The 23,844-nt window shown below is 42.7% G+C and overlaps 1 protein-coding gene across 1 annotated transcript in view; it reads right to left on the bottom strand.

Moving 5' to 3' along the window:
- The window catches only part of LOC112118974 (spermatogenesis-associated protein 6), a 60,877-nt gene that overhangs the window by 11,323 nt on the left and 25,710 nt on the right, over nucleotides 1–23,844 (bottom strand). Inside the window, exons 9-11 of the mRNA XM_026651877.1 lie at nucleotides 23,528–23,568; nucleotides 20,602–20,783; nucleotides 6,274–6,373 (exon numbers count right to left, since the gene is read on the bottom strand). Coding sequence (XP_026507662.1) covers nucleotides 6,274–6,373; nucleotides 20,602–20,783; nucleotides 23,528–23,568 — 323 coding nt within the window. The remainder of the gene's footprint in view (nucleotides 1–6,273; nucleotides 6,374–20,601; nucleotides 20,784–23,527; nucleotides 23,569–23,844) is intronic.

Raw genomic sequence — 23,844 nt, 5'->3', positions numbered from 1 at the left:
GACCATCCTCCCATTGAGTAGTATTTTACTCTGCAAGCAGTCCCATTGGGTATGTCTACACTACGAGGTTAATTCGATTTTACTTAAATCGAATATGTGGAATCGATATTGCAAAGTCGAACGTGTGTGTCCACACTAAGGACACACTAAGGACAGTAATTCGACTTTGTGAGTCCACACTAACGGGCGAGCGTCGATATTGGAAGCGGTGCACTGTGGGCAGCTATCCCACAGTTCCCGCAGTCCCCGCTGCCCATCGGAATTCTGGGTCGAGCCGCCAATGCCTTCTGGGTAAAAAAAATTTGTCGTCATCCGTCCGTCACTAACGCCCTCCCTCCCTCCATGAAAGCGCCGGCGGGAAATCAGTTCGCGCACTTTTCTGGTCAGTGACAGCGCGGACGCCACAGCACTGCGATCATGGATCACGCTGCGACCATCGCTGCACTTGTGGCCGTTCTCAACACCTCGCAGCTTATCATACACCTTTCCCTGAGGCAGATGCAGAGAAATCGGGCGAGGAGGCTACGGCACCGCCGTGAGAGCCTGAAGTCGGAGAGTGGCACAGAGCTGTCAGAAACCACGAGCCCCAGCGCCCAGGACATCACGGTGGCAATGGGGCATGTGGATTTTGTTGAACGGCGATTCTGGGCCCGGGAAACAAGCACGGACTGGTGGGACCGCATAGTGCTTCAGGTCTGGGATGAATCCCAGTGGCTGCGAAACTTTCGCATGCGGAAGGGGACTTTCCTCGAACTTTGTGAATTGCTGTCCCCTGCCCTGAAGCGCCAGAATACCAGGATGAGAGCAGCCCTCACAGTTGAGAAGCGAGTGGCCATAGCCCTCTGGAAGCTTGCAACGCCGGACAGCTACCGGTCAGTCGCGAACCACTTTGGTGTGGGCAAATCTACCGTGGGGGTTGTTGTGATGCAAGTAGCCAACGCAATCGTTAAGGTACTGCTCTCAAAGGTAGTGACCCTGGGAAACGCGCAGGTCATCATAGATGGCTTTGCCGCGATGGGATTCCCAAACTGCGGTGGGGCTATCGATGGGACTCACATCCCTATCCTGGGACCGGACCACCAGGCCAGCCAGTACATCAACAGAAAGGGCTACTTTTCAATGGTGCTGCAAGCACTGGTGGACCATCGGGGACGTTTTACAAACATCAACGTCGGATGGCCGGGCAAGGTTCATGACGCTCGCGTGTTCAGGAACTCTGGTCTGTTTAGACGGCTGCAGGAAGGTATTTACTTCCCAGACCACAAAATAACTCTTGGGGATGTGGAGATGCCTACAGTCATCCTCGGGGACCCAGCCTACCCGCTAATGCCCTGGCTCATGAAGCCCTATACTGGCGCCCTGGACACAGAAAAAGAACTGTTCAACTACCGTCTCAGCAAGTGCAGAATGGTGGTGGAGTGTGCTTTTGGCCGTCTCAAAGGGAGATGGAGAAGCTTACTGACTCGCTGTGATCTCAGCGAAACCAATATCCCCATTGTTATAGCAGCTTGCTGTGTGCTCCACAATCTCTGTGAGAGCAAGGGGAAGACCTTTATGGCGGGGTGGGAGGTTGAGGCAAATAGCCTGGCTGCTGATTACGCCCAGCCAGACAGCCGGGCGATTAGAAGATCCCAGCGGGACGCGCTGTGCATCCGGGAGGCTTTGAAAGCAAGATTCCAGACTGAGCAGGCTAATCGGTGACTGTTAAGTTTGTGGACACAGATGCTGAACCTGCCCCCGTTTCTTTACCCAGTTCATTTTGACTATCCTCTCCAGTTACATACCCCCTTCACCCCCTTCCCCTTCCCAAAAAATAAAATCAGTTCTATTTTGTTAATGAACACCGTTGTCTGTATTGCTGTTTTCGCGGGAATGTTTTAAACCGGGGACACATACTGTGGCGGGGGGCGGGTTTAGTGTTCTGATGCAAATGATGCTTCTAAACTCCCGGAATGACAGGCTCCGCACTGGTGCACTGGTTATTTCAATGGAGCCTGCCAGCACTCCTGGGGGGGACTGCATGTATGTGTCGGCTATGTGACTTTCTGGCAGGGGGGGTAGGGTTACAGATCCCCTGCTGCGTGGATCTGTGAGCTAGGATAAGGACCGCTGCATAAGATCTGTAACTGCCCTCCCCCGCCACAAAGTCACAGAGCAACAGCCCCCACCCCCCAGAACATGAAAACCACCTCCAAGACTGACCAGGGTAACCAGTGACTGCACTGTGTATGTGTCCTGATGCTGGACCTGACCCCGCCTCTGTACCCTGCTAAAGGTGACTGTCCTGTCCAATTACCAAGCCCCTTCCCCCCCTTCAGACAGACTCTCCTCCAAAAGAACATGATGGAAACAGTAATGAACAGAAACTAATATTTTATGATGAACCACACATGAAACGTGGGGGGTGAAACTTGGACGGGGGCTTGTGTGAGGTGGGTAGGAAAGGACTTTTCAAATTTTGGGGAATGAGAGCCTTCTAGTGCTAGAGCAGTCTGCAGGGGTTGACTGAAAGTTTTAACGGCCCTTGCCGCCCCTCCTTCTTTGGACTTTGGGTGAGGGTGGTGTGGGACTTGGTGGCGGGTGAGGGCGGTTACAGATAGACTGCAGCGGGGCTCTGTCCTCCTGCCTCCGGTCTTGCAGAACATCCACAAGGCGCCGGAGCGTGTCCGTTTGCTCCCTCATTAGTCCAAGCAGCTTTTCAGTAGCCTGTTGGTCCTCCTGACGCCACCTCTCCTCCCGTTCCATGACTGCTCGGTGCATTTGTGACAAGTTCTCCCTCCACTGTGTCTGCTGGGCTGCCTGGGCTCGGGAGCAGCCCATTAGTTCTGTGAACATGTCTTCACGCGTCTTCTTCTTCCTCCGCCTAATCTGCGCTAGCCTCTGGGAGTGTGCTGACAGGCTGGGTTGGGAGACAGTCGCAGATGTGTCTGTGTGAATTGTAAAAAGGGAGTGAATTCCTGAGACAGATAAATGAAATTGTATACAAAGAACCTAGTCTTTCTCTGTGAACAAGACCATGCACTGAACCTCTCACATGCGCACTCAGGACAAGGTCGAATTTTCGGCCGTCGCCTTCAGTGCCTGTGGACTTGCGGAGGTCTTGGAGTGTTCAGAGAACTGTGGCTGGAGACCTGAACTTCTGGAGCGGGCAATAATGGTAAGCCGCAGACTTGTGGCTGCTTAAAACTCCAGCAGTAGCACTGGCCTCCTTTCACATTGAAAGCAATGCCAGTCTCTGCTGCCAGCAATCAGGACAGCATCAACTCTGCCCCTGTCCCACCCCCTCGCGGCTGTCCCAGGGAAAGATCCCTGTATGCTGCCCCTCTCCCTCCACCGCGTGGCTGTAAAGCAGTCCCAATACTAACATTCCCCTCCCTAATTCAAAGCAGGGCGTCATGAGCGACATCACCCTCCTGAGGATCTCGGACACCCAGAAGGAACGCATGCTTAGGGAAAGCATGCAGAAACCAGGGCCGTATGCCGCCATGCTATGTCGTGCGATGATCCCGGAGTACTTGATTGTGGCGTGGCGGGGACACGTGTGCTACCACGGAGGGCCCAATAAGATCGCCCTACCCAGGAACCTGATGAACAGGCTGGAACTGTACCTCCATGAGACCTACGAGGAGTTCTCCTATGAGGATTTCGCCTCAATCCCCGGCCATATTGACCGGATTTTCGCCTAGGTGCACTGGGACTATAGAGTGGAGCGTCTTGGGCCGCAGAATCATGAAGTACTGGACATTGTAAAAAAAATTTTAAATACTTGGGACTAAATTGTGAAGAGCCTAAGGCAGAGAAATCATGAGAAACCCTTTGTTACCATTGTAAATATTCCAGTTTTGTAGCAGATAATTTTTTACATGTTTAAAGCACTTTGGTAAAAACACATTGTTAATATTATGAATATTCCCGTTCTGTTAAAAATAAATGTTTACATGTTTACAGCACTTACTGCTTGATCCTTCCCCTGATTCTGTGTAGGGGTAAGGGATGGGGACGGTTGGTACGGGATCTCGGTAAGGGTGATGAAGAGCTCCTGGCTGTCGGGGAAATCAGCGGTGCCAGCGCTGTCGACTGCCTCGTCCTCCTCATCTCCTTCTTCATCTTCCCCGTCCGCTAACATGTCCGACGAGGAACCGGCCGCGGACAATATCCCATCCTCAGAGTCCACGGTCACTGGTGGGGTAGTGGTGGCGGCCGCACCTAGGATAGAATGCAGTGCCTCGTAGAAACGGGATGTGTGGGGCTGGGATCCGGAGCGTCCGTTTGCCTCTTTGGTTTTTTGGTAGCCTTGTCTCAGCTCCTTGATTTTCACGCGGCACTGCGTTGCATCCCGGCTGTAGCCTCTCTCTGCCATGGCTTTGGAGATCTTCTCGTAGATCTTAGCATTCCTTCTTTTGGAGCGCAGCTCTGAAAGCACGGACTCATCGCCCCACACAGCGATGAGATCCAAGACTTCCCGATCAGTCCATGCTGGGGCCCTCTTTCTATTCTGGGATTGCACGGTCACCTCTGCTGGAGAGCTCTGCATCGTTGCCACTGCTGCTGAGCTCACCACGATGTCCAAACAGGAACTGAGATTCAAACTGCCCAGACAGGAAAAGGAATTCAAAATTTCCCGGGGTGTGGCTGGTCAGAGCATCCGAGCTCGGACTGCTGTCCAGAGCGTCAACAGAGTGGTGCACTGTGGGATAGCTCCCGGAGCTATTAGCGTCGATTTCCATCCACACCTAGCCTAATTCGATATGGCCATTTCGAATTTAGCGCTACTCCTCTCGTTGGGGAGGAGTACAGAAGTCGAATTTAAGAGAGCTCTATGTCGATCTAAATAGCTTCGTGGTGTGGACGGGTGCAGGGTTAATTCGATGTAACGGCGCTAAATTCGACATAAAAGCCTAGTGTAGACCAGGCCTAACAGTATTCACCCCATACAATGGTAGAGCTTCAAGAGGGGAATTATCGGACTAAATGGAACATCACAAAAGCGTTTAACAGATTGTCATACTGTTTAACTTGTCAACAGAGCACAAAGGACATAGATGAACTTGAGCAACTTGAAACTTCAGGAAATAGGTTCAGACTAAAGAGATTTCTGGCTACATAGATTTGAGGTTTTTTAAGCGCCGTTCTACTCTGAAGAGTGTTATGAAAAAAAGAAGAAGAGATGCCTTCTTGTCTTTGGATAGGGTAGCACAACAAGTCAGGAGACCAGTTTCTATTCCCAGCTGTGCCACTCACCTACTGGGTGACCTTGGCAAGTCACTTCACCGTTCTGCACCTCAGTTTCCCCATCTCTAACACTAGCTCTCTTTCGTAAACGCTTTAAGTTCCATGGATGAAAACATTTAAGTATTATCACTACTGTGTAGATCTGCTCCAATTTGAGTTTTACTAGTGTTTTTACTCTCATTACCTCTGACTAGCCAACACAGCTATAGGAGAGTGACTTGGATTCCAGCCTAGCTTACAGATCAGCAGCACTGTTAATTGCATTTCAACTACAGAATTATTGTTGGGGGACCATGAGCCAGAATGAACACATACTGACTTTCAGATTCCAGGTTGAGTTAGGCAATTATAATAAAATCTTTTTACTTGTAAATTGATTTGACCTGGAGTCACCAAGACACAAAAACGGAATCTCATTATGCCAATTTTACAAAATCATTTTCAGAGCAGAATTGCTTTTATGGCTGTAGAAGCTTAACTTTTAAAAAAATCTTGGCCTATGTTTCTAGGACTCCAACACACTAGAATATGGGTTCACTTATCTAACTACAAATGCCCTTAAGTTCTAACTGAGAGAAGAATGAAATTCGCTGATCTAGGGCATAAACTTCTTATTTACGTAAAGAGCACTCTCTTCCTCCACCATTCAGAGAAGGTCAGGTAATGAAGAAAAAATTACATGCATCTGAGGAATAAAGATACCTGTACAAAACAGCTGAATACAGTATCCCCGGCTGGATGACGTTCAGGCACCTGGGAATTAAGCTTTCTGAAGTCACATAACACATTTCTATTAAGTTTATTTTAAATTGGAGCAGGAGAGAGAAATATAAAGATTAACACAATGTCACTATCCCTTGACGCTCTGTGAGGGAGTTACCCACAGCCCCGTCCATAAAGGCTGCATAGTGCCTGCCATACTGTCCATGACTTCCACAGAAAAGAAACCTTTTATTACACAAAACCTATAGGAGGCACAATTTTTTTCCTAAAATATTTTGTGGCAAATAATGTTTTTTAGCTTGTAAACGTAAAACTTACAAATGTTAGCCTTTGCCTAGCACTGTGTGTCCTTAAAATGTTTTTCACTCGTTTATGGATCTCTTCTCCATTTGCTGGTGTAGACCAACCAGAGTTAAATCTATAAGAGAGGGAGGGAAATAGAAGAAATATTCTTAGTTTAAAGAGGGCCAACACTTTTTGCTGTGAAGTTTTTTTTAAATTAAGAAACACAAATTATTACTTTCTATTTGGAATGTATAGAAGGTTAAAGTTCAATACTCTTTTTCTCCTCTGGGATAGAGCTAAAGCAGTGATACTCAGACCTTGGTGGTATTCAGGAGCCAAATTAACAATCAACATTACCCAAAAGAGCCACAGTAGTGTGAATTTATTGTTTCATTTACTATATATTCATATTTAAGCAGTACAACAGGGGAAATACTTAGCATATTATATATATATACATATTAGTATTCTCACAAAAAAATGACTGACCAAGTATTATTATTTTATCAACTACAATTGGTTAATAACATAGTAAAAGCATCCTGATTGGTTAATAACTTAGATTGGTTAATAATTAAATTACACAGCATTTTAATATCGTGTGCAGCAATGAACCTCAGTCTGAGTATCACTGAGCTAAAGAAACCTTTCGAAGGGGTGCATTGGGAAAAGATCGCCACAATTTCAATGATGTGCAAGCGTTGTCCATATTATCTGTGCACTGATTTGTAACTGTAAAGTTTGTGTGTCATATCTGTACTATTGCTATGGTATAGAAAAGCTAAACAATCATTTCATCCCCAGCAATGAAGTCCCATTTTCTCTTCTTACATGAAGAATTAGATACATTAAATTCCCTCCACCAAAATGAATCAACAGAACAAACCCCAAACCACCAAAAAATCCCTGAAAGTCACAAAACAGTTTTATGAAACTGCAAATTCAGTTTCCATCTTACAAGACGTAGCAAAGTTCTAAGTCCTAATTTTTTTATAAAAGACGCCCATACCAAAGAAGAAACTCCATCTGTTAATGCAAAACAAACGGATGGATTTTATTCTTTCATGACATGCACCCTGTTTATTTCATTTTACTTGAAAAAGTAATTTAAAAAGATTTCAGTTCTACCTTTCCCCATGCATTTAACTTTTCAGAATAGGAGTTAATCTTTAAATAGTTATTTTTCTCCACTAAGATTTTGGGATCAGCTCTTTTTACACGTGTTCTTCATTGCTGACCTACACTTTTGCTGTCTCTCTCACACACCCCTCGCCAAACTCTTTACTATGTTAGAATATTATTATTCAGGTTGCAAAGTCGAGCACTAGGAAGTTAGGAGATGCCAGAATTAAAGTTCTCTGTGCAACCTTAATTCAGCCCCCTTACATCTACGCATTACGATACAGTCTTTCATTAGATGATCAAGTACTATTTTTTCCCACAAGACCTCTGCCTCAATCAGTGCAGTGGATTTCTTCTGAAGATAAAACAGGGCTGTGTATTGAAGGAGGCTGTTATCTGTACAAGTCCTGTCTCATTTGTTGCAGAATTTGGAAGGCATGTAGTGAATGAGGCCAAGGACCGCAGGAAGAGAAAGGCTGGTCTTCTGGTTAAGGAGTTGAATGCTGCCTGGAGGATGGGTTTCTATTCCTCCTGCTGCCACAGTGTTCCTATGTGATGCTGAGGAAGTCACTAACAGTATGTGATCATGCAATTAAAAACTATGACAACGCATATGCACAAGGGAGACGAATTAAGGTTGCACAGAGAATTTTAATTCTGCCATTACATAACTGTTGAGTGTTTGACTTTGCAACCTTAAAAATGTTCTTTTAACGGTTTTTCTGTGTGTAATTTCCTCAATTTTTAAAATAGCCAACTGAAAAAACAGGATTTCTACCATGTTGCATCATATTAGCAGGGATGGAACCTTTAGATCCACGACACAGTCCTCTGCTACTTGAGCTAATGGAGTAACTGATAGCAATAGTAGGTTGTCAACCTCTGTGTGGACCAGCAGTAGAGTGGTATGGGACCTTTGCCAGCAGGTTTCACAGATCTCTCCCCCCAAGCCCTGTCACCTTGCCCAGCTAGTTCCACTTCCCCCTTTCCAGCTCCACACCTGATCTCTCTCTCTGCTCCCCACACAGTAGCTCCCAGTCTCTCCTCTCAGGCTCCTCATCCCATCAGTCTCCCCCACGCCTCCTCCCCCGTTACTTTCCCCAGTATCCACCTACACTGGTTCCTAGCTCCAGTCTCTTTGTCCAGCAAGCCCCAATTTAAGAAGTCTCTACTGAGCATGTGTGAACTGCAATTTTTCAATGGCTTACAATTTGGCCAAATTTGGGGCAATTTTAATGTGGACAACACAGGGCCATACTCTGAGAAATTTCAAGTCCCTGCTCAAAAGCACGGAGATGCTAGAGCTGTTTAAAGAAAAGGGCACTCGAATTCTTAAACATGGACAAAATGTACCTTTCACTAGCTTCTTTCTCAGAACTCAGGGAATCATTTTGGCTGAAATTTTCAAAACCAAAATCAGCCTGAGGCAGACACCCAGCATGGAAAATTTCAGCCCAAACAGTTGAAGTCTGGTAAAGTTATAAACTACTGAAAATGGGGTCTTATGGGACATGTTGGGCAACCTTAATAATAGGCAGGGCTACCACCCCAGCCTATAATTATTGATTGCTTAGGCACAGTTGCTAGATAAAAGGTGAGGGGGAAGACTGTTTTTTGCTGACCAAGAGTTTGCAAAGAAGGAAGGCTAAACTGATGATGATTAAGTATGTTTATAAAAAAACCCAAAGGTATTGCCAGGGCAGGTGGAGCTTGTCACCCTTGATAGGCAGCTCAACTAGGAGAAGGGAAACTCCAATTTCAAACCAAAAGGTCGCAGGTTTGGATAGCTGACCTACAAAGCTCCTCCAGCAGACATGCTCATGTGAACTGGCGTCTATGTCAAGTACCCCAGAGAGCTAAGATGTTCCCGGCAAGCTATGTACAGCAGCCTTGTTTGACTACTGGAACTAGGAAAAGGCCGCTAAAAGAAGTTAAAGAAGCAAGTGAGTAAGCAGACGTGCAAGTTGGAATGTAGAACATTCTCTGGAGGAAGTCTGGAACTATGCGAGGTCTGAAAATGAGGCGAATAGTAAACATGACACGTATACAAGAGATCATAGGGAAAGTTGTAGAGCCAAGATTCTGATGGAGGGTTACAAAATCTATTACTCAGGGAATTAAACTTCCTGAAATAGTGTTGTAAATTGTTCCAGATGAAACCATGCACAGGCATATGATGGAGATTACCAGAAGGTTGGACTGACTAATGGATGTTAAATTGTGTTGGGAAGATGTCACTATCCGTATAATAAGTTGACGTGCACCACAGTTAGGAGAGTTCTCATAGACTTTAAGGTCAGAAGGGACTATTATCATCATCTAGTCTCACCTCCTGCACAACGCAGGGCACAGAATCTCACCCACCCATCCACGCCTGTAACAAACCCCTAACCTATGCCTGAGTTACTGAAGTCCTCAAATCATGGTTTAAAGACCTCAAGATGCAGAGAATCCTGAGAGAATCAAAAGAGAAGTTTTTCGATGAGTTGCTGTGCCTTATTGGAAACATACCATCCAATGAGAAGACATTTATTGGAACAGATCTAAAATGCACACATTTGAACTGACAAGGCTGGATATGAAGCAGGCCATAAGGCACTGGAACCATAAACACATTTTCCATGAGGGGGGAAAGGTTCTACAGACTTGTCTGGCATTGGAATTGGTGACTGCACTTGCAGAAGAGGGAAAGCCATCTCATAACTTGTGCCAGTGGAGGACAAGTCCCAAACTGATTTCTTAGATAGATCACAAATAATTAATTGTAAGGTAATACCCAGAGAGCGCACTGTGAGACAGCACAGACTTCTCCTGATGGACTCCAGAATGCAGAAACGTCTGAGCCCCTGGGCACCAGCGAGGCCTAAATGATGGCCACTTAAAGATGGGAATGAGAAAACCTTCGAACAAAGAGTAATGCATAGACTTCCTGACTACACTCAGGGATGGGTGGAGGACAACTGATTCAAATGAACGTAAACTGTTAGAAATGGCACATGAAGTCCTAGAAATGATGTAACCGACGCCAAAAAGGATATGAAGGGAGATGTGGGTGGTGGACTCCGCAAGTTAAAGAATCTGTTGGGGGTGAAAAATAGTAACCTTCAAAAAAGGCTGGTCAGTGGCTTGAGGAGAGCTAAGATGGCATACATGGAGGCAAAAAAGCAGCCAAAACAAGTGTTGTGGGGGCTAAAAGTGTGGCCCGTGATGTGTTATATAACCGCCTAGGAGGACATGAGGGAGAGAAGACCATCAAAAGACTTGCCAAGGCAAGAGAGAAAATGTTGAGAGACGTGAACAAGTTTGCTTACACTAGAAATGAATAAGGAATATTGCAAATAAACGGAGAATTAATCAGCAAAGTTTGGAGTGATTACTGTGAAAGAGTGATGAATGAGGAGAACCCAAAGGAGGAAATAAGAACATGTAAGCTGAACTGAGGCCTGACTGATTGCATACAGAAGGAAGAGGCTACAGAAGCACTTAAGAAAATGAAAAAGGGGAAAGTACTTGGGCCAGATGAAGTACTAGTGGGTGAAATGAAATCACTGGGAATGGAAAGTATTAAGTATCTTATACGTTTGTTTATCATAGAATCATAGAATATCAGGGTTGGAAGGGACCTCAGGAGGTCATCTAGTCCAACCCCCTGCTCAAAGCAGGACCAATTCCCAACTAAATCATCCCAGCCAGGGCTTTGTCAAGCCGGGCCTTAAAAACCTCCAAGGAAGGAGATTCCCCCACCTCTCTAGGTAAAGCATTCCAGTGCTTCACCACCCTCCTAGTGAAATAGTGTTTCCTAATATCCAACCTAGACCTCCCCCACTGCAACTTGAGACCATTGCTCCTTGTTCTGTCATCTGCCACCACTGAGAACAGCCGAGCTCCATCCTCTTTGGAACCTCCCCTCAGGTAGTTGAAAGCAGCTATCAAATCCCCCCTCATTCTTCTCTTCTGGAGACTAAACAATCCCAGTTCCCTCAGCCTCTTCTCATAAGTCATGTGCTCCAGACCCCTAGTCATTTTTGTTGCTTTCCGCTGGACTCTTTCCAATATTTCCACATCCATCTTGTAGTGTGGGGCCCAAAACTGGACACAGTACTCCAGATGAGGCCTCACCAATGTCGCATAAAGGGGAACGATCACGTCCCTCGATCTGCTGGCAATGCCCCTACTTATACAGCCCAAAATGCCATTAGCCTTCTTGGCAACAAGAGCACACTGTTGACTCATATCCAGCTTCTCGTCCACTGTGACCCCTAGGTCCTTTTCTGCAGAACTGCTACCTAGCCATTCGGTACCTAGTCTGTAGCAGTGCATAGGATTCTTCCGTCCTAAGTGCAGGACTCTGCACTTGTCCTTGTTGAACCTCATCAGGTTTCTTTTGGCCCAATCCTCCAATTTGTTTAGGTCCCTCTGTATCTGATCCCTACCCTCCAGCGTATCTACCACGCCTCCCAGTTTAGTGTCATCTGCAAACTTGCTGAGAGTGCAGTCCAACCACTCAAAACTATTCTTAAGTAAGGGAAAATGCTGGATGAATGGCGTGAAAGCTTTGTGGTGCCTATTTTTAAACATAAAGGAGATATTACATTGTGTGCTAATTATCAACCAATTAAGTGGATATCACCTGCTGTGAAAGTATGGAAGAAGATTATTGAAAAATATTTATGTGGAATGGTTGAAATTTGGAAGGATCAGGCTGGATTCATGCCAGGAAGGAGCACAATTGATGCCATATGTGCACTATGAATCCCCACGGAGAAGTTCAGAGAAAAAAGATGGCAGTTGAGTCTGGTCTTGGCATATAATTATGTACCATAAGAAATAGTTCGGTATAGTGTGTAACAGAAGGGTTTCCCAGAAGGATACCCCGTCATATCCAGGATATGTATGACAGAGTGACTACCATAGACAAATTGAATGGGGCCACAGTAGAGATTTTCCAGTAAATGTTGGCCTATGTCACAGGTCAGTTTTGAGCCCCTTTATGTTTGTGGTTGTCATGGATGTGCTAAGTGAGAATATACGAAGGGAGGTGCCTTGGAATCTGCTGTTTGCTGATGACTTAGTGATATATGTGAAAGATTGAGAGACTCTGCAAGCCAACTTTGAACAATCGCAACATAGTTTTGAGTGGTTGGACTTCAAGTGAATGTTGGTAAGATCAAGGCTAGGATAATTGAAGGAGGAGGACTCACCAGAAAAGATGATATATGCAGAGAGCTTAGAAGAGTGAAAGTGATTAAATATCTAGGATCAATGGCTCATGATAACACAAAAACCAGGGGTCACCCCATGAAATTAATAGGCAGCAGCTTTAAAACAAACAAAAGGAAGTAATTCTTCACACAATGCAGAGTCAACCTGGAGAACGCGTTGCCAGTGGATGTTGTGAAGGCTAAAACTATAACAGGGTTCAAAAAAGAATTAGATCAGTTCCTGGAGGATAGGTCCATCAATGGCTATCAGCCAAGATGGTCAGGGAGGCAACCCCATGCTCTGGGTGTCCCTAGCCTCTGACTGCCAAATGCTAGGAGTGGAAAACGGGATGGAACACTCTATGACTGCCTGTTCTGTTCATTCCCTCTGAAGCACCTGGCACTGGCCACTGTTGGAAGACAGGATAGTGGACTAGATGGATTATTTGTCTGACCCAGTATGGTCGTTCTTAGGATGATGATTCCCCCCGACTAATGCCTGGCACTACTCTAAAGCTCTGTGGTGGAGGTGGCAGCAGCTGACCTCAATAATGTTAAAAGGCAGAGTATCTAAAACTGTAATTCGATCCATCTTAACATATGGAACAGAGAGTTGGCCAGCCACGATAAAGGAAATCAGTATGCTCTCCACCATAGAAATTAAGACACTGAGATGGTCAAAGCCAGAACAAGAAGCTATGGTCTCAAGTTACAGTGGGGGAGGTCTAGGTTGGATATTAGGAAAATCTATTTCACAAGGAGGGTGGTGAAGCACTGGAATGGGTTACCTAGTGGAATCTCCATCCTTAGAGGCTTTTAAGGCCTGGCTTGACAAAACTTTGGCTGGGATGATTTAGTTGGTGTTGGTCCTGCTTTGAACAGAGGATTGGACTAGAGGACCTCCTGAGGTATCTTCCAGACCTAATAGTCTATGATTCTATGAAATGGTTGGACATTCTATGATAGGAAACAAAATGAGGTCGTAAGGGGCCTAATGTGGGTTTCTCAAAGTGAAGACAAGTTGAGGGAGGCTGGTCTACATTGGTATGGGCATATCAAGCAGAGATCAGACAGCTACATCAGTAGGATGGCTCTTTCATGGTTGTGCACAGAAGATGACCCAGGGGAAAGACTAAAGGCACTGCACATTGGCCTTTCTGAGGTCTATTGATATCTGGTCAATCTGCACAACAGCCTCGTGTATGATCATGAGTTCTGGAAGAAGACTCAAAGTCATCGACCCCCAAAAGGGAAGTGGCAAGAAAGATGACAATGATAACCCAAAGGTTTCGTTGCGATCTAAACTCTCATGCTTCAGAGAATAACCAACCTCTAATTGAGCAACTCCAAATATGGGCAGGTTATTCCATATGTGTTCTACTTCAAGATTCCTGTTCTTTCCTCCATTTTTCTGTATCCATTTTACCTGTTCTAAATTATTCATTATTTGGTATGCCTCCATGTCTTCCCTGTAAACAGTCCCAATCTTTTCAACCTATCCTCCTACAGAATATTTCCATGCATCTAATCATTTGTCATCCATTTTTTGATCCCCTCCTGTTTCTACTATCTCCCTTTGGAGAGAGAATGCGTAGAATTGACACAGTCATCCAGGTGAGGGTTATCACTGATTTATATATCAGCATATTTTCAGATTCCTTATATAGTTTAAGATTTTGTTTGCTCTTTAACCATCACTGAGCAGATTTTTTCCATTAAGCCAGACATAATGTCTTTTTCTGGAATGGTTACAGTTAATTGAAAACCTAGCAGTGTGTATGAGCAGTTGAAATTATTCTTTTCTTCTCGAGGTAGAACCTAAAAACAAAACAAATCTTGTCAGAGTAACAGATTTTAAGTAACCATTCTTAGAAAAAGGCAGAGTGGTCTATTGACTTTTCTTAACTGATCTGACATCAGAGAAATTATGGGTGAGAGGGCTGGATTCTGCATTTTCGTCATATAACTGACCTAGGTCTGAACATTACAAGGAATACATTATATTATTATCCAATACATTGCTAGAAACCTGCAGCTCTGCTGAAATGCTCTGACATAAAATGAACTAGAGCAGGTTAGAATGAAATAACGACCCCCCCCCCAAAAAAAAAGAAAAGAAAAAAGAAGAGCAGGGTTAGTAATGTGATCTTCCAACTTCTGGTCACTAATTTCAAACCCTAGCACTGGGTAAATTACAGCTGAACTTGTGCATGTAAAAAATGTAGATTTGCAAGCAATTCAAGTGTGCCAGTTCCTATTTCCACAAATGAAACATAGTCCATGAGAGCATGGCACTTTGTCTTATGTATACAACAATTTCAATTTGTCAGATTTGCTTGTGTTGTTTAATACTGGAAAGAGAGGTCAGACATGTTGCTGTAGTTTACAGTATTTGCTTTTTTGAAACAGAAAATAAAGCGGCTAAAGTTTGTTTGGAGGATTTCAAAGCACTGTTACTGATCGTATGTTTATAAATATCCATTAGGGGTCAGATGCTCTATCTTGGAAAATATAAAACCATATTTGCTATTTTAGTCACTCATATGAGATGTATCCATGTACCACAGCAGAAGACTAAGTATTTAGTGCAAAAGCTATATGCATTTCTTCAGTGGCATTACTGAACAATCCACTAGTCTGCACTGTGGTATAAGAAATGTTTGTTGATCACATCAGCCCTGAACTTAATTTACAAAAATCAAAACCTTAAGTATGATTAAAAACAGTATCAGCTCCTTTTTAATTAGTTTTGCCAGTATCTTTACTGTCTAATTTTAGTAATAACTATAAAGCCTAATCCACATTTTAAGTCAATGTTAATATTTACACCAATCAAAAGTCACCCGAAAATAAAATGATGCCAGAAAATGTAACACCCATAATCTAAATTGAAACCATCTAATGATGTGATAACTCCTATTGGAGATATTTTATAAAATGGCTTTCAGAGCACAGCTTCTTAAATTATAAATAAAGGAATTTCAGTTGCCCAAAACCACTAATAATGCATTTTAAAAACCACTAGCTACTTATTTATGTGATTAAGGTGTCAGTATTCTATTGCAATGTTGGAGGAAGTCATTTCATTTCAATGGCTGTTTGCCCTGATAAACTTCTATAGCTGTATTTTGTCATACTTCCAATTTTCCTTGGGCCTTGCAAACATTCTGCAGTTACATCAGTTTAAATTGTTTATTGATTCCAATAGATTGTATAAACACTTTGGAAGTATAGCTCAGTGACCTAGAAAACGCCAGATCAGAGAAGTTCTCATCATTCATTTCAAAGATGCTATGTCAAGTAAGATCTAAGGTACAAAACTATTTTCCCTTGGAATGTGACTAAAGACATTTATTTTCTTTTATGAGGTAAGGATTTTTTTTCAAGTCATGCAAACAGACAACATTTACCTTAGTGCAAAAAAAGAATTAAGTCTGGATGTTATAATACAGATGAATACAATTCTCAGACATCCACTAGGATGGAACAGACTATTAGAAATTCAAATAGATGTGTATACTATTTAAACACCAGCTTACAACTCTCAACTTGTATAATAAATAGGTATTTTCAAATGTCAGACAGTCCAAACATTCATTTGCACATAGCAAGAAATCCTACACCATCTTGGATAGCAGAGTTAATGCAAAAGCTTACTGCAAAACGTTTGCATCAGGTATAACTCCTTCCCCACCAGCAAACCTTCCAACTGTGTGTGTAAATGTGCGCATGTGGCCTCCATGAAGAATTTATCAACTTCAAAGCAGAAACTTCATGCTGAGAAGAAACTACATAGAAGGACAAACTATCACAGGACAGAAATCAATAAAGTACTGTAGTAGCAAATTCACAATTGGAGAGCTCTATTGCAAGACAGAAAAAAAAAAAAGAAAGAACTCCTTAGATAAATATAATCAGACAAGCAGCTAAAAGAATCTTTGAGAAACTACCCATGTAACATGAGAGATCATCCAGAAAAACCAAATGGATAGAACTTGGATACTTTGTATCTCTGCAGTACTCATGGTAACCAGAAGAAGTAACTTTATTCCCAGTTAAAGGATAGGAAGTGGCTACTTACCAAAAACAACCTGTTCTCGGCATATATTGCCAACACAGAGAGATGCTGTAAGGATTGGTCTTACTGGCATAATTCTGTCAGGAAGAGGTGAGATTTTTTTTGCTGACCTGATTATGGCAGTAAAAGCCCGCCTGTAGATATAGCTATACCAATAAAAGCTATATGGTTTATAGTATATAGCTTATTTCAGTTTCCAAATCACAAGAAACTATACTGGTATAAGCACCTTTATACTGATATCGCTGCTCCCAGACTATGTTGCTTTTGCTGCTTTAAGTGCGAAGGAATAGCTACAACAACCAAATTTTTTAAGTGTAGACAAGTACTAAGGGTATGTCTACACTTACCCGCTGGTTCGGCGGCAAGCAATCGATCTTCTGGGATCGATTTATCGCGTCTTGTCTGGACGCGATAAATCGAACCCAGAAGTGCTCGCCGTCGACTCCGGTAATCCTGCTCGGCGAGAGGAGTACGCGGAGTCAACGGGGGAGCCTGCCTGCCGCGTCTGGACCGCGGTAAGTTCGAACTAAGGTACATTGACTTCAGCTACGTTATTTACGTAGCTGAAGTTGCGTACCTTAGTTCGAATTGGGGGGTTAGTGTAGACGAGGCCTAAGAGTCATACTATGGCAGTACATAATTGTTTTGAGCAGTAGCTGGTGGGTGCACTCAATTCCTCGAGTGCTAAATTCTGTAGACAGGGAATACATCATCCCTTCTAATGGTCCCTCAGTTCCTTTACACCCCCAGAAGCCCTGTGTAGAGCTGGGCTCTGAAGCAGAAAAGAGGTAGCTCTATGGAGGCACACAGAGAACAAGAGCTCTTGCTGATAAATTTGTTAGTCTCTAAGGTGCCACAAGTACTCCTGTTCTTTTTGCGGATACAGACTAACACGGCTGCTACTCTGAAACTTGCTGATAAGTAAACTCATTTAATTTAAAGCATGAAGGCTAGCCAATCACCTTCTAAGGAGGTGGGTCTTAAATAATGTCCTTTAATACTACCATTTGCTCTGGATGTGGTGTCAAGAAAATAGTGATTCGTAGGTGTGAACTGACCTCTAGGTAGCAGCCCTACAAATTTCACATAAGGGTACACTGCATGTATACACTATCAACTTTGCAATGCCCTTGTTGATCGAACCCTTAAGCATTCAGGCACACCTGGTATATATCAAAACTGGATGCATTTTCTTATCCATTGTGACAGTCTTTGAGCTCAGATGGTTGATCCTCAAATTCTTCTCCAGAGACCATAAATTGTCTGACTTCTGAAATGGCTTAGTCCTGTTTAAGTAGAAGCCAGTGCTCTTGACATCCATGGTGTTCAACTTCACCTCCTCAGCATAATTATGGGGCATTGTGAAAGAGACAGGCAGAGATATCAGTGATTGAGATGAAAAGTCAGATATAAATTGGTCTAGATTGGGGTAAAGTAGCCACTGGTCTTTGTGGAATACGGTATAAGGTGACAGATCATCAAGGCCTGTAACTCAAACCCTCCTGGCCAAGTTAACTGTGACAAAATAGGAGATCTTCACTGAAAAGCAATGAAGAAAGCAAGACCCTAAAAGCTCAAACACCCTCCCATGAGTTTATTTAATACCAAGTTCAAGTCCCAAAGTTGAGTAGGTTCCTGAACAGGAGTGTACAAGTTTGTATGACCTTTAAAGACGTGTTTCTCTGGGGAACAGACAAAGCCAGAGCACCTTTTCAACGGGCCAGGTTCAGGGCCAGCATAAGCAGTAATAGCAGATGGAAACTGCAGATGCTTACCTAAGAACAGCTTTGATAACAGAGACAGAAGAAAGTCTAAATCAATTGGAACTGGACAGAAAACCGGGTCACAGCCTCTACGGTGAGCAAACTTTTAAAAACAGTTATATTTACCAGCATTCTGCTTTCTAGTGGAGGTGGCTTTCTGGACTCCATTTTAAGACATCTCTATAACATGAGATGAAGGACCTTGAAGTCTGGATGCATTACCCTGCTGGGACAGGGGATCTTGACTCAGGGAGAGAGTGAATAAACAACCTTGGGACAAAACTAGAAGCCAAGAAACTGGGATGAAATCATGACTCCATTGAAGTCAAAGGCAAAACTTCCATAGACTTCAATGGAGCCAGGACACACATGATCAACTGGACCCATATTGGATTAACTAAGATCATCCAACTCTATGCTGCCAAAACTTTCCCAGTACTCTGGGAATGAGAGAAAACAGAAGAAAGGAGTAAAAGGAGACTCTCTTGGCAATGCAAAAGAAAGGAGTCCTACACATAGATCTTTGACTGTTCTCAAGCAAACCTGATTGTGGTTTGTTGTTCTGACTTGGAGCAGATGAATCCATGTTACAGCGATCCCACCTGGCAGGAATCACACAAGCACCTGAGGGCAGGAGTGACCACTCATGATGCTCCATACCTTTCAGACTGAAATCAGCAGTTAGGAAGTTTTTTACACGTGCCAGTTGCAGAATGGAAAGGATTACTTCAAACTGGATGCATGATTCTCAAAGCCTGATTTGTCTCTCAGCAAACTAGAAATGACCAAGTATCATGACTGTGCATTCTCTTCTCAGCTCCAACCAAAGAACTTCGATCTTGAGCTGGTGGAACCCATTTCAATGCTTGTAAAGGAATCCCAAACAAGGGGATGATTTCAGCTTGAGATTTTGCATCAGGCTTTATCATCTTGCAAGGCTTAGCTGCCAAATTACTTGTGCTTGAGGATATGGGGGGGTACTTTCATAGGAGAAAACCACCTGTACGTATGCGCTATTGGAGCCTCTTCCAAAAGCAAGTTATGGACCAGTCTTACAATGCTTTTGGGCCCTTTTTGAGAGTCACAGCCTTTAGCGGAGGGGAAGTCAATAGGCAGACTGCAGGCCAAATCCGGACTGCCAGGTGCTTTAGAATGGACCCCAAAAATCTATTAGTTTACTTATTATTGTTATTTTTTTATTATTTTCTCTGGAGTCTGGACCTTGACTATACCTTGACATAATTCTGAATCTCTGCTGGGGAGAGACCTGTGAAGTGAAACAGCAAGAATGTTGACCTGATTTTGAGCTGGACTGGCAAAGATGAGTATCATGCAAAAAAAAGCTAAAGGTTGTTTTCAAAGTGTTGTTCTCTCCTGTCTACTGCCTGTGAAAGACCCACACAAAAGAAAAAGTGGGTAAAATCGACTAGGGTGGCATAGTGACCTTAATTACACACACAGAGTTATCAAATACACAAACAAGGAGAAAAAAGAGAAACATTAACACACAATACACACCAACCTCTCAGTTATAGTCAGTCAGAACGCTGTAAAAGTGTCAGGCGGGGGTGATGGTAAGGGGACACCAACTTAAACTCTAACGAGGTTTTAAAATCCAGCCCACATATGCCCCACTAAAACTATATTTCTACATATTTTTAAAGAAAACCCTAAAGTAAAGTTTCTATTTATAAAAAGAAGCTGTAATTGTATTAGATATAAATACAAACAAATATTGGGGTTGAAAAACAATCAGAAGTAAAAAGTTGAAAACACCTTCAGAATATTTTACCAATGCAATCACCACATTTAAGTTCCTGATGTTTAAGTCAGTCTTTGGAATATTAGCATTTTGCTTGAGATATATAATAGACATTCAGAGCCAAAACTTGGACTGAGTTATACCAAATATTAGAAACATGCAATTGGAGAAGAGATTTTTATTGCCATGATATTGGGACCCATGTCAGTTGGGCTGTACTGATGCAGTTGAGAGAAGATTGACACCCTAAGTTTTGTACTTGTGATCCTTTGATGACAGCTCAAATGACTACATAAAATAACAGGAAATCCACAGTCATTTTAGCCTGTATAACCCCAAACAGTCAACCTACAGTTATGCAAACATAACTGTTATTCACTATTGCCAATTCTTCCAAAATTTCACAGACAACAAATGAAAACAAGCCTTTACCTTTCTCTAAGAGAAGAACGGTTTAATACAGGACTTGAGGAATGTTTCTGCAATGAGGAGAGTGCTGAACGTATTAATGAACTAGTAGAACGAAATTGCCTACTAGCAGTACCCGACATCGGGTGCTCATCACAGCTGTCAGAAGAGCCATCTAAGTCTTTCCCATGATGAGACCTGATAATCTGTCAGAGAAAAAACAGCAGCAGAACTTCAAACAATATATAATAAGTGCCTAGGCTATGCCTGTGCATAAGCTAACAGGGAGCAGAGATGTACACTTTCCACTTTTTCTGTATGTAAAACAAAGTTTAAAGATTAGACTTGTCTGTATTAAGAAATACACATAAGACAATTATTTACAGAGATTTGCATGTAACATAGGAGTGGGAACGGCAGCACCCCCCATAATTAAGATTGCATTCCAGGCTAACCCCCTGTTTTCAGTCACTGATATCTTTTTGAAGTTTTCACCTTTCTGGCTGAAATTTTCCAGGATTGGTTCTGAACAGGGACTTTTTAGTCTCAGCAAAAGCTCTTCAGCCATATTGGATTATCAAACAAGATGGTGGTGGGGAGGGAGACAACATTTTCCCCATTATAAAAGAAATTTTTGCAATTTTTTTGGACCAGCTACAGAGCTGAAAAAAATTAGAGGCAAAAATCTGAAACAGCCCTCACTGAAGAAAGTGCCTTGCAGGTTTCTAGTGAAAAGAGACTTTGGAGATTTCCACTGGAAGTGCTCTCTATTTGCCCAAGTTATGACCCTTTAAAAAACTGACTACTACACACTGACTACTACAAAATGCATTTTGCATGGGTTTTCTCTCTAAGCTTGTAAAGTGCTAAGGAAAGTTACACCTTGCACGCTTGAGTGATGGGGTTTGCTGCTAATGAAAAATGTGCAAGCAGTGCAAAGGGCTTAGAAAGGTTGCTATATTCCTTAAGTTTCACAGAAAGGTGTCCCACTGTGATGAACCTTTTTAGTATTCCACCATTTTGATCCAGCATCTCACTCCCTGCTGGTCCCATCAACTAGGGCCAAATTCTTGATCTCTAGATACTGCTTCAGCCCCATAAGGGAGATCTTTGGACGCTGTAGAGATGCCAGAAAAGGCTCCATGACAAAGATGTGGGGCAGGATAAGGATGCACGTTTTCCAGCTTAGGGGAACAGGCCACGTCTCATCTTGTTTGCCATGCCCACTTATGCAGAAATAGCATTTCTAGATCAAGATTCAATCTGTTCCCATATATTCCTACAAAGAGAGTCATCATAGCCTTATTCACATGTAACCTTGACTAAAGCTTTACACCATTGGCCCTTTAAAGCTTCCTGTACCCTGTGGGAGAAAGGAATTTGATGTGTTATTTTACACCACGCATGTACAGGAACTCAATAATATTCCATGGAATTGTCCATGCTTGCCAGGAAACCCTCTGAAAGGCAGGACTGTATCTGACCCCATTGTATAAGACAGTATTTTTAGGTGAACTTTAACCAAAGTTTAATGCCCCAGTCACACCACACAGAAGACCTAAATTAACAAATAAAAGCCAGGAGAGTCCTAACATTTTGGCCCCATGAGCTAATTCACCTAACAATTTTAAAAGAGGCAGCCGATGTTTGTTACAAAATTAGAATCCCATTCAAATGTAATCTTCAGATTAAACACACACACACAGACAAACAGAATGCCCAAATATCATCTGCTTTATTAAATTTAACACTGATTTCCCCTTAAGAGCTACATTACACCAATAGTAATTCTCAGGTCCTCTTACGCTACACAATATTAACAACATCTAGTTCAGAGCTATACAATTATTTTTGGCAACATAAAAGGTATATTCCCTTTTGCCTGTATTTTTTTGTTAGAACCAGGAATGCTTAAGGGCATCAGGAGAGTGATGAATTTAATCTGTATCTGTGATATCTATGTGCTCCAAACAATGAGTGCCGCTAATATCTTCTTCCCCATTTGAGAAAAATGGATTTGAATTAAAACATCCATCATAAAAGCATATTTAGAAGTTCTCTGTACAGTTTATCACTTATCACTATGGAATAATCCAGAAGCAGCACAATATGCTAGATTTACATGCCACATAAAACTGCAGTCCTACATAGTGAAAGTTGAGAAGCTGACAAGAATGTTTGGCCTGAACCAAAGTTTTATCCTTTTAATTCACTTTCCTTCTCCCTCCCTGCATCACCTCTCTTGCCAGCCATTAGGAAATCTAATAGGGCACACACACAATAATTAACGGTCTACAGTCTGCTAATAAAATTTCCGGGGTATTTCAGGAAAAACAAAAATTAGGAAAAAAAGGATAAACAAGTTACATCTCATTTCACACATCTATCAGGTGGGTGAGATAAACAAGCCCCTCCATCCCAACCAAGAACATGTGAAAAGCAGCTAGCTGAGAAAGGAAAGACAAAACTTGAGAATAAGCACAAGAGCCAAACATTTGAAGTAATGAGCAGCAATTTAAAAATAAAAAATATGGGCCCTGCTCTCATTTACACCAATGCTCTGGTGATCCAAGAGATCCTCTCGAAGTGAACGTAAATGTAATTTCACACCCACTGGAAAGTGCCTTGACTCACCCTGGCATCATAAAGTGAAAGTGACTTTACTGTAAATAAAAATTGGGTTCTGTAACTGCAGAACATGATTTACTATGAATTTATGTCCATAGTGTTAACAGTTTGTTTGTGTAGAATGTTTTGAGAAGGCTTTATAGTACAATGAAACAATATCTATATTTAATAATGGTCCAATATACAGCATCAAACAACAAGATGAAGAAGTTGTATACTTGATTTCACTCAGGCGCCTTCAACAGAAATCCCACACACTTTTCTATTCCACACACTCCAAAACAGAGACAAATTTACATGCAATTTTATTTGCATTACTTACTTTAGTATGCTTGGGTCTATAGCTGCCAAGAAGAGAAGGATCTGGAAAAAAGTGCACCCCAGCAGAATTTTTAAACAAGTTTTGAGTCTATAGGTCTAGAAGCTACATGCAGTTTAGGGAAAAAAAATTAAAAGTCTTTCCCAAAAATCACTTATAACTCACCTTTCAAACAGTAGCCAAAGCAATTTACTGTTGTTATATATTTACATGCATTTATATTCTTCAGATGCAATTTACATGCATCTGAAGAAGTGGTTTTTTTACCCACGAAAGCTTATGCCCAAATAAATCTGTTAATCTTTAAGGTGCCACTGGAC

Source organism: Terrapene carolina, unplaced genomic scaffold (genome assembly GCF_002925995.2).
Source record: "Terrapene carolina triunguis isolate 2854851 unplaced genomic scaffold, T_m_triunguis-2.0 Scaffold104, whole genome shotgun sequence".
NCBI lineage: Eukaryota > Metazoa > Chordata > Testudines > Emydidae > Terrapene > Terrapene triunguis.
The sequence above is the reverse complement of the archived record's forward strand: the minus strand, read 5'-3'. Positions and strand labels throughout refer to the sequence as shown.